Below are 14,398 nucleotides of genomic sequence, written 5' to 3'. Positions count from 1 at the left end.
TATTTATAGCTCCAACCCTGGAAGGCTAAAGGTTACTGTTCTCGAGCATATTTAACATATAAAAAAGCTGAGACAGAGAGAAACGTTCTGGGATTACCCTTTAATTCACTGGCCATTTACCTTACTGGGATAAATGTATATGTGCCCCATCCATAGTACTAGTGCCCATATCAGCCTGGGATTTATTATGTTGCTTTGAAAAACTGTTCTTCCACTTCAGCTTATTCTTCAGCCCATTCTTAGCGCAGCCCATTTTCTAAACGCTTCTCCTCCTACAGGTTTAGGGGTACAACACTCAAACTCTCTCCACTTCTTCGCCCTATAGCGGAGCAGGCTGCTTGTGCTTTTCTAAGGGATCCCGGCCTCCGTCTTTTTGCGGCGCCGCTCTGAACACCCCAATATTTCCATTGACTTTGACAGGAAAGATTTTCAAACTGCTGCCACACTTACAGCTGTGAAGCTACACTCCCCAAACTTGAATAACATAATCATGGGGTCACCCCAAATGAAACAGCGACATTTGTTGGACAACTCAAAGTGGAAGGGGCCAACAGCGGCCAATCCAATTTCACCCATTGACTTTAATGGAGACATTTAAACTGCTTCCAATCTTAGAGCTCTGGAGCCAAACCCACCAAACTTGAATCACATAGTCAAGGGGGAAACCCAAATGAAAAGGCAATTTTTCTTGGGTGCCCAAAAGTGTACGGAGCTACCAACAGCCAATCAGATTTAATTCACTGAATTTCATTGTTTAACATTTAAAATACTGCCATTCTCACACTATTTATGCCAGAGACAAATGAAGCAGCATTTGTTTATCCCTTTCTGGTCGCTGGTACTGATGGTTGAAGCAAAAATAATCTAGCGAAATGTTTTTACCCAAATCTAACAATCATGTTGTTTCTGCTACATTGTTTCCCATTGCTTCACGACATGTGACTTCACTCCTAGAAATGTGACAGTTGGGTTTGTCCGTTGGTTGACTTTGTGGTGAGAGGTAAGTCTGAATCCCCTCTGAGAATTTTTTGCCAAATAACCCTTATTTTAGCTAAAAAAAGATGGGAAATAGTTGGGTGATGCCCCCTAGACTAGCGGATGTTGCTCCTCTCACAGATTTTAGTGAATTTGGAGAATTTTAGAGATGACATTAATCTTAGCGCTGGTTGGGAGACACAGACCCGGGATTTGGCAGTTTTGCAGTTCTGCAGCAAATACATATTTTTTTTTTTGACTGGGGACCCCATAAACATTTGGAGGCCATACAATACATACATTTTTCCTCCCAGTATTGACAGGCTCCTTAGAGTTCTGCCCCTTTGCCCCGGGTATCTGCCCTGCTCTCATGTAGCAACCTTAACATTTAACTGAATCCATTTCAATACATTTTTCCTTGCAAAGCAAAGCAATTGGCACAGAAATGAATGGGGTTGATCTTTTCCCATCAGCCTGTACAGCCCCCTAAAAGCACTGTGACACCAGGACCCACGCTTGGTTGGCAGCGCTGTCCGGAGCCCTTCTTTGCACCAAACGTTTGTATCTCTCCCAATCAAATTCTTCATTCTATTAAAGCTTCTAATAATTGGTGCTACTGGTTATTTATAGAGCAGCAAACATATTCAGTAGCGCAGTACAACTGGGAGGGATACAGAAAGGGAACCCTAGTATATACTGCTATAAATGGCAGAGAGGATCACAAGAGCTCACAGTCTCTTCTCTCTCCTGAAATAGAGCGATTTGAGAGACTTGAGAAATAGAGCGATTTGAGAGACTTCCAGTGATTTGCAGCGACTCCTACCATCCTTGCGATATAGAAGAAGATACAGAAGAAGACACACAAAAGTCTTTTTAAAGACTACACCTTTTCTCCACAGCAGAAGAACAAGAAGAACCTGCCGGACCCATTGTGGTTCACCTGGTAAGGAACCAGCATTTTTCCCTCTGCAATATGTATTACATAGTAGATGAGGTTAAAAAAGAGGCACATCCATGGAGTTCTACCCCTAACTCTGATCTTTACTGTGTTTATTTGGGGTCTTTTAATTTGACATCTTTAGATTAACTCTAACCTTCCCAAATCTCTATTTTATATGACAGAGGCAGCAGAGATGGGCATGAGTGCCAGCAGCCGGCAGTACTACGAGTACCGCTATGGGAAGGTAAGCGCCCCTAGTGCTAATAAATACACATTGCTGTGGTATGTGGGCTAAGAAATTCTAATTATTATTACTGAGGATTAAAGAAAACCTGCTGGAGACCTTAATGTCTTCTTGTTTCCTGCATTTCTGTAGATCTCATGGTGGATCCCCCCTGATCGGGACATCTTCGAGATCAGGGATTTTGAAGATCCACGGGCGGGTCCCTATTTGGAGTGCATTAGGGACCAGATAAGAGGAGACATCAGGATGGCACTCTATGATCTGTGGATGGCCAGAGATTGTGTGAAGATCACAAAGTGGTGGCAATTTCGCCTGAAGGCCGACTTCCGAGGGGACTACAGGTACATCAAAGCCCACCTAAAGGACCTCTACAAAGACCTAGAGGCTATCAACAAGGTCATCCTGACGCGGAACAGCGAGAGATATTAAGGTGCAGTATAGAATCCATCCTTCTTTCCCTTTCTTCTTTCTATGCTGTTTGCTGAAATGGAAATATTCCCTAAATGATGGCTATTTTGTAATGGAAAGGGGCTGATGGATTGAAATCAATTACAATTCTCAGATTTTGTGCAATGTGTGAAGCCCATGTAAGATGCCAACGTTGTGGGGAAAAATACCCACTTGTTCAGTGTTTTAATTTTGCTTCAGCGCCCGATTTGATATTAATGTGCCCCTAAGTGTAATAGGGTTTCTCCAGGGATATCGCTTGCTAAGGTATAAATAAGTTCTTTTGTTTGATTTTTGCAGGTGGCCCTCGGAACTAAAGGCAAAAGGTGAAATCCGCCCAGATCCACCTTCTCTCCTATCAACCGCAATTCCACCAGCGGTGCCTGCACTCCCATCCACCGTAATTCCACCAGCGGTGCCTGCACTCCCATCCACCGTAATTCCACCAGCGTGCCTGCACTCCCATCCGCTGTAATTCCACCAGCGGTGCCTGCACTCCCATCCCCGTAATTCCACCAGCGGTGCCTGCACTCCCATCCACCGTAATTCCACCAGCGGTGCTCCCCCTTTCATCTAAAATATGGTTCATACACAAGAGCACCTTAAGGTGCTTGGTAAAAACTGCATTCCCTTTCCATCCATCCCTCAGACTGCAGGAGCCGGGGTCTGCAGGCTGCCTGGGGCCCAATGGAATGGTGTGTATGCTACCATATTCCCTTGTTTCCCTCACCCTGCTTCCCTTGATTATGGCAAGCAGGGTGAAGGCATTGATTCTGGGAGCAAATCCGATTGCCGTTAAGGAGTCAGGAAGGAATTTTTTCCCTCTAATGAAGCAGATTGGCTCAAAGCTTCTCAGAGGTTTTTTTTGCCTTCCTCAGAATCAATGAAAAACACAATTTATTATTTGTATTATTAATAAACTGTGATTTTCACAGATGAACCATCAAGCCGTGTGTGTGTGTCTTTATTCTGGGTATTGGGCTCATTTGGAAGGGGAAACACATAGAGGGGGAGAGACTGTGAGAATAGAACAAATCAGCAAAGTAGAGGCACTGAAAAGTGAAAGAAGAAAGAAAGAGAAATGTACACATGTTGCTGCTTTATAAGAAACCCTGCTTTCCACTGTATGTGTCAGTCTGATTCCTTACACCCCCCAGCACTTCAGTACCTGTGAGTGACACACACCAGTCCTCCAGCGGGTATGGCTGCTCCACCAAGCATTCTCACACCGGGCTAACGGGCTGAGCTTCTGTTTATAATGGGCCATTCTTGGCATCCTCCCATCATTCCCCATCATGGCATCCAGCCCTGAGACCAAATCACTGAAGGGTAAAATGCACAACACAATATTCATTGGGCAGATGTGAAGGTGCCTGTGGGTACAAAACCTGCTCCTGTAGGGTTACTATGCAGCCATATTCCCTGGATACACAGAATATTGCCAGGTGAGCAGTAAAGCACAGAACCCACCCATTCCCTTTTCAAAATATATGGATCCCTAGTCCTGCCGGTGCCATCTGAACAAGGTGCAACTGAATGAGGCACCGGGGAAGCAGCAGCCTGCATTTATTATACACCGGCTGAGAATCAGCCCCCCCTGGCAATAGCTTCAATGAACAGCGATACAACCCAAACCCAACTCTTTCACTTTTATGTGCCAGCGTTGCCCCCCTGTCCCATCTCTGCCCCAAACTGACACACAATTCTGTTACGTTACTTACTCAGTTTTAGAGAAGAGTAACACAATTACTGCTAGAAGTAAAGCTACAGAGGAGAAAGGGTTAATACTGTGCCACACGTGTGTATCCCAGTTTGTTACATGCTATTATTCCCATCATTTAGTTATGAAGAATAGCCCCCAGTAATGTACAGAGGGGTAACAGCACAGAGTGGGATCCGCTCTCTGCTTGCCAATAGCGTGCCAGGAATCAGCACCACTGCCAGATATTTGCAGCAATGGAAACGATATTAAACCCCAACGCTGCTCATATTCAGACAAAATCGCCGGTGCTGCTACCTATGGGATTCCCATTACTAGCCGGGCAGAGCAGTTTATATACGGCAGTACAAGCAGACAAACAAGTGCCCGTGCCCTGGGCCGAGCATAGATGGAGCACACAACTAACTACTTATACTTTATTGTAGTTTGGGGCGTGTTTTGGGGAGACCTGCACCTTTTTCAAGCATCCTGGCAACACTAAAATAAAGTCTAAGCAAGCAGCATTCACCTGCTCTGTGTGTGCTCCTTCCCAGTAATACTATGTACTATGTATATAAAACATTGCCTTAAGGTGGATGCAGGGTACTGGGAGTTGTAGCACCAAAGCCACTGGAGCTGCAGGACCATTCATGCGAGTTCCCCAAGCACAGAAGGTTCCTGCACAGCAGCAGCGGAAGGTAACATAGGTTCAGCAGAACAAGATGGCGTCAGTAGGGCAAGATGTTACCCACCTGCGTACCCACCCATGTACAGCTTTGTTTGGGTAGCGCCATTGTACCCTGTGCAGGAGCTGAACTAAGGGTTTTACGGTAGTACTAATATTTCTATCCCATTCTTTTTCTCTCTTTCAAACCACTATTGGGATGCTAGGGAAACTGGACCTAGCAACTAGCTGTCTGCTGAAATTCTCCCTAAATATGAATGGCAGCGCCATGGGGCCCCCGAACAGTTTGATACTAAATGTATATAGGATTACCACTATACTGTACCCCTGATACCATCTTGCCTTACTATACTCACTATCCCACAGTTACACTCTGTTCCCCTGAGACCATCATGCCTTACTATACTCACTATCCCACAATCCCACAGTTACGCTCTGTACCCCGGATACCATTTTGCCTTACTATACTCACTATCCCACAGTTACACTCTGTACCCCTGAGACCATCTTGCCTTACTATACTCACTATCCCACAGTTATACTCTGTACCCCTGATACCATCTTGCCTTACTATACTCACTATCCCACAGTTACACTCTGTACCCCTGAGACCATCTTGCCTTACTATACTCACTATCCCACAGTTACACTCTGTACCCCTGAGACCATCTTGCCTTACTATACTCACTATCCAACAGTTACACTCTGTACCCCTGATACCATCTTGCCTTACTATACTCACTATCCTACAGTACACTCTGTTCTTGCCTTACTATACTCACTATCCCACAGTTACACTCTGTACCCCTGATACCATCTTGCCTTACTATACTCACTATCCCACAGTTATACTCTGTACCCCTGATACCATCTTGCCTTACTATACTCACTATCCCACACTTACACTCTGTACCCCTGAGACCATCTTGCCTTACTATACTCAATATCCCACAGTTACACTCTGTACCCCTGATACCATCTTGCCTTACTATACTCACTATCCCACAGTTACACTCTGTACCCCTGATACCATCTTGCCTTACTATACTCACTATCCCACAGTTATACTCTGTACCCCTGATACCATCTTGCCTTACTATACTCACTATCCCACAGTTACACTCTGTACCCCTGACATCATCTTGTCTTACTATACTTAAGAGGTCATATGACTTAATTGGTACCTAATGTGGTTAATATGTACCTAATGGGGCTATAAAACATACAGGGAGCCATAGATACAGATAAGAGGGCAACCAACCTACTATATACTGTAAGTATCTACTGTACTGTAATGATTGGAAGGAAGTAGAATATTGCTTTGCTCCAAAGGCCACAATGCAACAGCATGGCTAAAGCCCCTTCAGCAGCTCCGTATTATAATTATTCTTATTCTCTATAGCCGAACAGTCCCTCACTCTGCTGTGCTGTAACTATGCTAACTGTTCAGCAATAGCGACTAAGGATAATGAGAATACGGAGCTGCTGAAGCACAGATGGGTCAGTGAGCTCTAAAGAGAAATATGTGAGCCATAATGCGTCCCGCTCCCACTTTAATATGCCTTTCCCAGTGCCCCCTGTTTCTCACCCCAATGGACTATGTGCCCAAAACCCCATAGCCAGTTTATTTGCAGTGCCAACATCATGTATAATGCCCACAGGGCACATAGCCAGTTTATATGCATTGCCAACATCATGTATAATGCCCACAGGGCACACAGCCAGTATTTATGCAGTGCCAACATTATGTATAATGCCCACAGAGCACACAGCCAGTATATATGCAGCGCCAACATCATGTATAATGCCCACAGGGCACACAGCCAGTAAATATGCCGTGCCAACATCATGTATAATGCCCACAGGGCACACAGCCAGTATATATGCAGCGCCAACATCATGTATAATGCCCACAGGGCCCACACAGCCAGTATATATGCAGTGCCAACATCATGTATAATGCCCACAGGGAACGCAGTTAGTATATATGCAGTGCCAATACCATCTATAATGCCCGCAGGGACACAGCCAGTACATATGCAGTGCCAACATCATGTATAATGCCCACAGGGCACACAGCCAGTATATATGCATGCAGTCTAACATCATATATAATGCCCAAAGGGCTCACAGCCAGTATATATGCAGTGCCAACATCATGTATAATGCCCACAGGGCACACAGTCAGTATATATGCAGCGCCAACATCATGCATAATGCCCACAGGGCACACAGCCAGTATATATGCAGTGCCAACATCATGTATAATGCCAACAGGGCACACAGCCAGTATATATGCAGTGCCAACATCATGCATAATGCCCACAGGGCACACAGCCAGTATATATGCAGCGCCAACATCATGTATAATGCCAACAGGGCACACAGCCAGTATATATGCAGCGCCAACATCATGCATAATGCCCACAGGGCACACAGCCAGTATATATGCAGCGCCAACATTATGTATAATGCCAACAGGGCACACAGCCAGTATATATGCAGTGCCAACATCATGTATAATGCCCACAGGACACATAGCCAGTATATATGCAGTGCCAACATCATGTATAATGCCCACAGGGCACACAGTCAGTATATATGCAGTGCCAACATCATGCATAATGCCCACAGGGCACACAGCTAGTATATATGCAGCGCCAACATCATGTATAATGCCCGCAGGGCACAAAGGTATATATGCAGTGCCAACATCATGTATAATGCCCACAGGACACATAGCCAGTATATATGCAGTGCCAACATCATGTATAATGCACACAGTCAGTATATATGCAGCGCCAAATCATATAATATATGCAGCGCCAACATCATGTATAATGCCAACAGGGCACACAGCCAGTATATATGCAGTGCCAATACCATCTATAATGCCCGCAGGGGACACAGCCAGTATATATGCAGTGCCAACATCATGTATAATGCCCACAGGGCACACAGCCAGTATATCTGTAGTGCCAACATCATGTATAATTCCCACAGGGCACACAGCCAGTATATATGCAGTACCAACATCATATATAATGCCCACAGGGCACACAGCCGGTATATATGCAGTGCCAACATCATCTATAATGCCCGCAGGGCACAAAGCCGGTATATATGCAGTGCCAACATCATGTAATGCCCACAGGACACATAGCCAGTATATATGCAGTGCCAACATCATGTATAATGCCCACAGGGCACACAGTCAGTATATATGCAGCGCCAACATCATTCATAATGCCCACAGGGCACACAGCTAGTATATATGCAGCGCCAACATCATGTATAATGCCAACAGGGCACACAGCTAGTATATATGCAGCGCCAACATCATGTATAATGCTCACAGGGCACACAGACGGTATATATGCAGTGCCAACATCATGTATAAAGCCCACAGGGACACAGCTAGTATATATGCAGTGCCAACATCATGTATAAAGCCCACAGGGCACACAGACGGTATATATGCAGTGCCAACATCATGTATAATGCCCACAGGGCACACAGCCAGTATATATGCAGCGCCAACATCATGCATAATGCCCACAGGGCACACAGCTAGTATATATGCAGCGCCAACATCATGTATAATGCCAAAAGGGCACACAGCTAGTATATATGCAGTGCCAACATCATGTATAATGCCCACAGGGCACACAGCTAGTATATATGCAGCGCCAACATCATGTATAATGCCAACAGGGCACACAGCCAGTATATATGCAGCGCCAACATCATGCATAATGCCCACAGGGCACACAGCCAGTATATATGCAGTGCCAACATCATGCATAATGCCCACAGGGCACACAGCCAGTATATATGCAGTGCCAACATCATGCATAATGCCCACAGGGCACACAGCTAGTATATATGCAGCGCCAACATCATGCATAATGCCCACAGGGCACACAGCCAGTATATATGCAGCACCAACATCATGCATAATGCCCACAGGGCACACAGCCAGTATATATGCAGTGCCAACATCATGTATAAAGCCCACAGGGCACACAGTCAGTATATATGCAGTGCCAACATCATGTATAAAGCCCACAGGGCACACAGTCAGTATATATGCAGCGCCAACATCATGCATAATGCCCACAGGGCACACAGCCAGTATATATGCAGTGCCAACATCATGTATAAAGCCCACAGGGCACACAGTCAGTATATATGCAGCGCCAACATCATGCATAATGCCCACAGGGCACACAGCTAGTATATATGCAGTGCCAACATCATGTATAAAGCCCACAGGGCACACAGTCAGTATATATGCAGCGCCAACATCATGTATAATGCCCACAGGGGACACAGACGGTATATATGCAGTGCCAACATCATGTATAATGCTCACAGGGCACACAGACGGTATATATGCAGTGCCAACATCATGTATAATGCCCACAGGGGACACAGTTAGTATATATGCAGTGCCAACATCATGTATAATGCCCACAGGGGACACAGTTAGTATATATGCAGTGCCAACATCATGTATAAAGCCCACAGGGCACACAGACGGTATATATGCAGTGCCAACATCATGTATAAAGCCCACAGGACACACAGCCAGCAGTCATATATAATGCCCACAGGGCACACAGGCGGTATATATGCAGTGCCAACATCATATATAATGCCCACAGGGCACACAGACGGTATATATGCAGTGCCAACATCATGTATAAAGCCCACAGGGCACACAGCTGGTATATATGCATTGCCAACATCATCTATAAAGCCCACAGGGCACACAGCTGGTATATATGCTAAAATCTGGTGGACATCTACAATGGAAAAATTGACCGCACTCATCCACCACAAAATGGACATATATGAAAAAATATGGACACCCTGGACCGAAAACCAAAACAATCGACCAACTAACCATATCTAAAAACGGACAATGCCAAGGGAAAATCCCAGACGCTACCTAAATAAAAGGAAAAAAAGAGAAAAGAAAAAGACCACCCAGATGAAAACGGCAAGGCGAGAGTCCAAACCCCCCCCTTTACTTCTAACCCTCTATCCAACCCCTATTCTACTTTCTTTAACCCCCGTTGTTCCACATATTTTGTATGCATCCTACTTTGTTGTAAAACAACTAATAAAAACAAAGTTTAAAAAAAAAAAAAAAAAAAAAAAAAGCCCTTTGAGTAAAGTTTTGTAAAATGGCCCCCCCTGGACCTGCTCCAGAAAAACCACTATTTTTCAACTGCCCCATCGGTGATTGGGGTACACAGACTATTGCATGTGTCAGTTGGATCTCCCCCTCTGCTCTACATTTTGCAGCAAGTAGTCTGTAGGAACCTGAGCCCCTTCTCCCAAGGATTCTCCCTTCGTAAAGGATTCGGCCCAATACCGAACCCAATCCTAATTAGCATATGTTAATTAGGGTTTGGAAGGGTTAAATCTCAAAAAAATTTCTGCTTCCGTGTTTACATGTAAAAAATCACATGATTTTTCGGATTCGCATTTGGTCCGGCCAGGAACGTGGATTCGGCTGAATCTAAATCCTGCTGAAAAAGGCAGAATCTTGGTTGAATACTGAATCCTAGATTCGGTGCATCCCTAGAAAATACTGCCCTGATAGAAGGTGCCCAACACATGGGTATCATCTAGCATTTTTTTTTTGTGTTCTTACTGACATTCTATTCTAAACATTTACTAGATGTATGTGGGCAACAGAAAGAGTAGAGCCGTACCAATTTAGCAAGAAGTCTCACAATCTGAGAAGCACTGAGCCTTCCTAATATTACCTAAGGGATATACAATCTGAGCTGTAATTAGCATCGTTGTATGCCCATTAAACTGCTCCCAGATGTCTCTTTCTTGGAAATAATCCTTTGCCTAAATGGCTTACATGATCAATACCCCCCACCGATCAGATAATCCTGGTGCTGGATTTTGTTCCCCAATCTCTACAGATTTCCGTGCGTCATATGATTTGTCAGGAATCTATATTTGCCCAGGCAGCAAACACAGCAATATCGCTCACCTTTTTTAGCTGAGGAAGAACGCCTAACGGGCAAAACAGAGCCAGGCACCCCGCCGAGCTTTAGGCCTCCATTGCCTGCTGTAATCTGCTTCTTCTTGTGCTTGTGCCGTTTTAGCTGGTGTGCAGCCAGGGCTAGGGCGACCGTACCAAGAGCTGAGGCAAAAAGGACCTTTCGAAGACCAGGAGACAGCCTGAGTTGCAAGAATGTGGACTGCAAAGACAAACAATATATAGATTCATTATAATAACCAGCTATGGATTTTGGAAAATAATAAATGTGTCTTGTGACTTTGTGGCAAACATGACAAGGGTACTTCAAGGTCAAAGCTCCTAATGCCTTCCCACCCCAAGCATTCAGAAAGCAACAGCCTGAAATTATTATAGTTTTAAGTATCTGAAAGGGTCACAAAATGCAACTAAGTCAACTGTGCGGCCCAGCCTACGCCAGAAAACTGGGTGACATAAATGTACACAGACGAATACAAAAGCGAACATAATCAGGGACATCTGGCTTGTGTGTCCAAAATAATGTGCCAAATAGTGTAGTGCTAGGGGCCCCCATGTCCTGCCTCTCCTATATGTACTTCTGCCTCAGGGAACTGCTCGCAAATTCACCTTGTTGCAGTTGGTAACTCTGCTTGCATGTTAGCCCCTATGTCGGTGTTTTGTGCCAAAATTAGAATTGTTATTATCCCAAATCTCCAGCTTTCAAATCCAGAACCCCCCTTGTAATTTGCATGGGGGATACGAGTGCCATTTATCATTTCGCTTTCTCTTTCTGTACATCAGCAAACACAAAGCCTTATCTAATCCAGAAATCGAATGCGTGCCAAGAGAATGCAGACTTACCTGTCCAAAGGTTGTGTCCAAAAACAATGGTATCTCTGCTACCGTCATGGCAAGGGCCTGAATGATGGACATCCCTCTGCTCTCTGAAACGCCAAGGAAGCTAACTTAAACAAGATTTTTTTTCTTTTTATTTCAGAGCAGTAGCAGTAGTGTTATCCTTTTGGTCTCGCTAAGGCAAAGAACGTGGCACCTTCATGTGTCCCATCTTCCACCTGGAAACAAAGAAAAAACCATTTCTGGTTATATATTGAACGCATTACGTAAATGTGTGTGTATATATATATATATTCATGTAAATGCAGCCACTTGCTTTGACCTCTGCAGTTTCCAGGAGATGGGGTGCAGTGACAAAACTAAGGATGCACAAAACCACTACAATACCATATTGATCACTAGTGGCTCAACGGTTAGTATATTGCCTTGTAGTGCTGGGGGTTTGATTTTAACCTGGGCAATAACTGCAAGAAGTTATATAATCTCTCTTCATTCCTAAACTGGCAATCTGTGGGTTCTGGCAAATGCCAGAGGGGCTTCTGTAAGATGCCATAGACTGTCACTATTTATTGGGCCTGTGGGCTGTTTTTATTTTGAATCCCAATCCAGACCTGTCTCTGTGTGTTTCCTCAGGGCACTCTGCTCCCACACCCCCAAAATATACTGGATGGCTAAATGGCCCTTGATAAAACTGACCCTAATATAATAAGGACTTTATAACTAGGGCAATGGTTGGCAAACTGTGGGTCTTGAGCCACAAGCGGCTCTTAAGCCCCTTGAATTTGGCTCTTCCAGGTGCGGGTTCGCACATACAGCCATATATTTATTTAGCCCCCTCTTTCTACCACGTGTACCTGTACCAGCATTACTGTGTAGCCATATATTTATTTAGCCCCACTCTCTGCCCCGTGTCCTGTGCCAGCATCCAGCATTAGTGTGTAGCCATATATTTATTTAGCCCCCACTTTCTACCCCGTGTACCGGTACCAGCATTAATGTGTGTAGCCATATATTTATTTAGCCCCCACTTTCTACCCCGTGTACCTGTACCAGCATTAGTGTGTAGCCATATATTTATTTAGCCCCCACTTTCTGCCCTGTGTACCTGTGCCAGCATCCAGCATTAGTGTGTAGCCATATATTTATTTAGCCCCCACTTTCTGCCCCGTGTACCTGTGCCAGAATCAAGCAGTGTGTAGCCATATATTTATTTAGCCCCCACTTTCTGCCCCGTGTACCTGTGCCAGCATCCAGCATTAGTGTGTAGCCATATATTTATTTAGCCCCTTTCTGCCCCGTGTACCTGTGCCAGAAACAAGCATTAGTGTGTAGCCATATATTTATTTAGCCCCACTTTCTGCCCGTGTACCTGTGCCAGCATCCAGCATTAGTGTGTAGCCATATATTTATCTAGCCCCCACTTTCTGTCCCGTGTACCTGTGCCAGCATCCAGCATTAGTGTGTAGCCATATATTTATTAGCCCCCACTTTCTGTCCCGTGTACCTGTGCCAGCATCCAGCATTAGTGTGTAGCCATATATTTATTTAGTCCCCACTTTCTGCCCCGTGTATGCCAGCATCCAGCATTAGTGTGTAGCCATATATTTATTAGCCCCCACTTTCTGCCCGTGTACCTGTGCCAGCATCCAGCATTAGTGTGTAGCCATATATTTATTTACCCCCACTTTCTGCCCCGTGTACCTGTGCCAGCATCCAGCATTAGTGTGTAGCCATATATTTATTAGCCCCCACTTTCTGCCCCGTGTACCTGTGCCAGCATCCAGCATTAGTGTGTAGCCATATATTTATTTACCCCCATGTGTAGCCATATATTTATTTAGCCCCACTTTCTGCCCCGTGTACCTGTGCCAGATCCAGCATTAGTGTGTAGCCGTGTACCTGTGTCAGAATCCAGCATTAGTGTGTAGCCATATATTTATCTAGCCCCCACTTTCTGTCCCGTGTACCTGTGCCAGCATCCAGCATTAGTGTGTAGCCATATATTTATTTAGTCCCCACTTTCTGCCCCGTGTACCTGTGCCAGCATCCAGCATTAGTGTGTAGCCATATATTTATTTAGCCCCCACTTTCTGCCCGTGTACCTGTGCCAGCATTAGTGTGTAGCCATATATTTATTTACCCCCACTTTCTGCCCCGTGTACCTGTGCCAGCATCCAGCATTAGTGTGTAGCCATATATTTATTTAGCCCCCACTTTCTGCCCCGTGTACCTGTGCCAGAATCCAGCATTAGTGTGTAGCCATATATTTATTTAGCCCCCACTTTCTGCCCCGTGTACCTGTGCCAGCATCCAGCATTAGTGTGTAGCCATATATTTATTTAGCCCCCACTTTCTATCCCGTGTACCTGTGCCAGTATGCAGCATTAGTGTGTAGCCATATATTTATTTAGCCCCCACTTTCTATCCCGTGTACCTGTGCCAGCATCCAGCATTAGTGTGTAGCCATATATTTATTTAGCCCCCACTTTCTATCCCGTGTACCTGTGCCAGCATCCAGCATTAGTGTGTAGCCATATATTTATTTA

At 44.9% G+C, this 14,398-nt stretch overlaps 1 protein-coding gene across 12 annotated transcripts in view; it reads right to left on the bottom strand.

Annotated features, from left to right (window-relative positions):
- LOC108644519 (mitoguardin 2-like) overlaps positions 1-14,398 on the bottom strand; it is a 65,594-nt gene that overhangs the window by 29,310 nt on the left and 21,886 nt on the right. For 6 of the 12 annotated variants that reach the window (XR_004219608.1, XR_004219613.1, XR_004219607.1 and 3 more), the window contains one exon: positions 11,010-11,220. The exons of 3 other annotated variants lie outside the window; for them this stretch is intronic. Coding sequence is in view for 2 of the 9 variants with exons in the window: in XM_031890949.1 (XP_031746809.1) it covers positions 11,010-11,220; positions 11,859-11,906 (259 nt within the window). In the remaining 7 variants the exon portion in view is untranslated. Of the gene's footprint in view, positions 1-11,009; positions 11,221-11,858; positions 11,915-11,938; positions 12,071-14,398 lie in introns of those variants that run through there. 3 more of the 12 variants (XM_031890949.1, XM_031890950.1, XR_004219618.1) reach the window with 2 other exon arrangements.

Source organism: Xenopus tropicalis, chromosome 8 (genome assembly GCF_000004195.4).
Source record: "Xenopus tropicalis strain Nigerian chromosome 8, UCB_Xtro_10.0, whole genome shotgun sequence".
Lineage (NCBI taxonomy): Eukaryota > Metazoa > Chordata > Amphibia > Anura > Pipidae > Xenopus > Xenopus tropicalis.
Note: the sequence above shows the minus strand (reverse complement) of the source record. Positions and strands in the feature narration are given on the sequence as shown.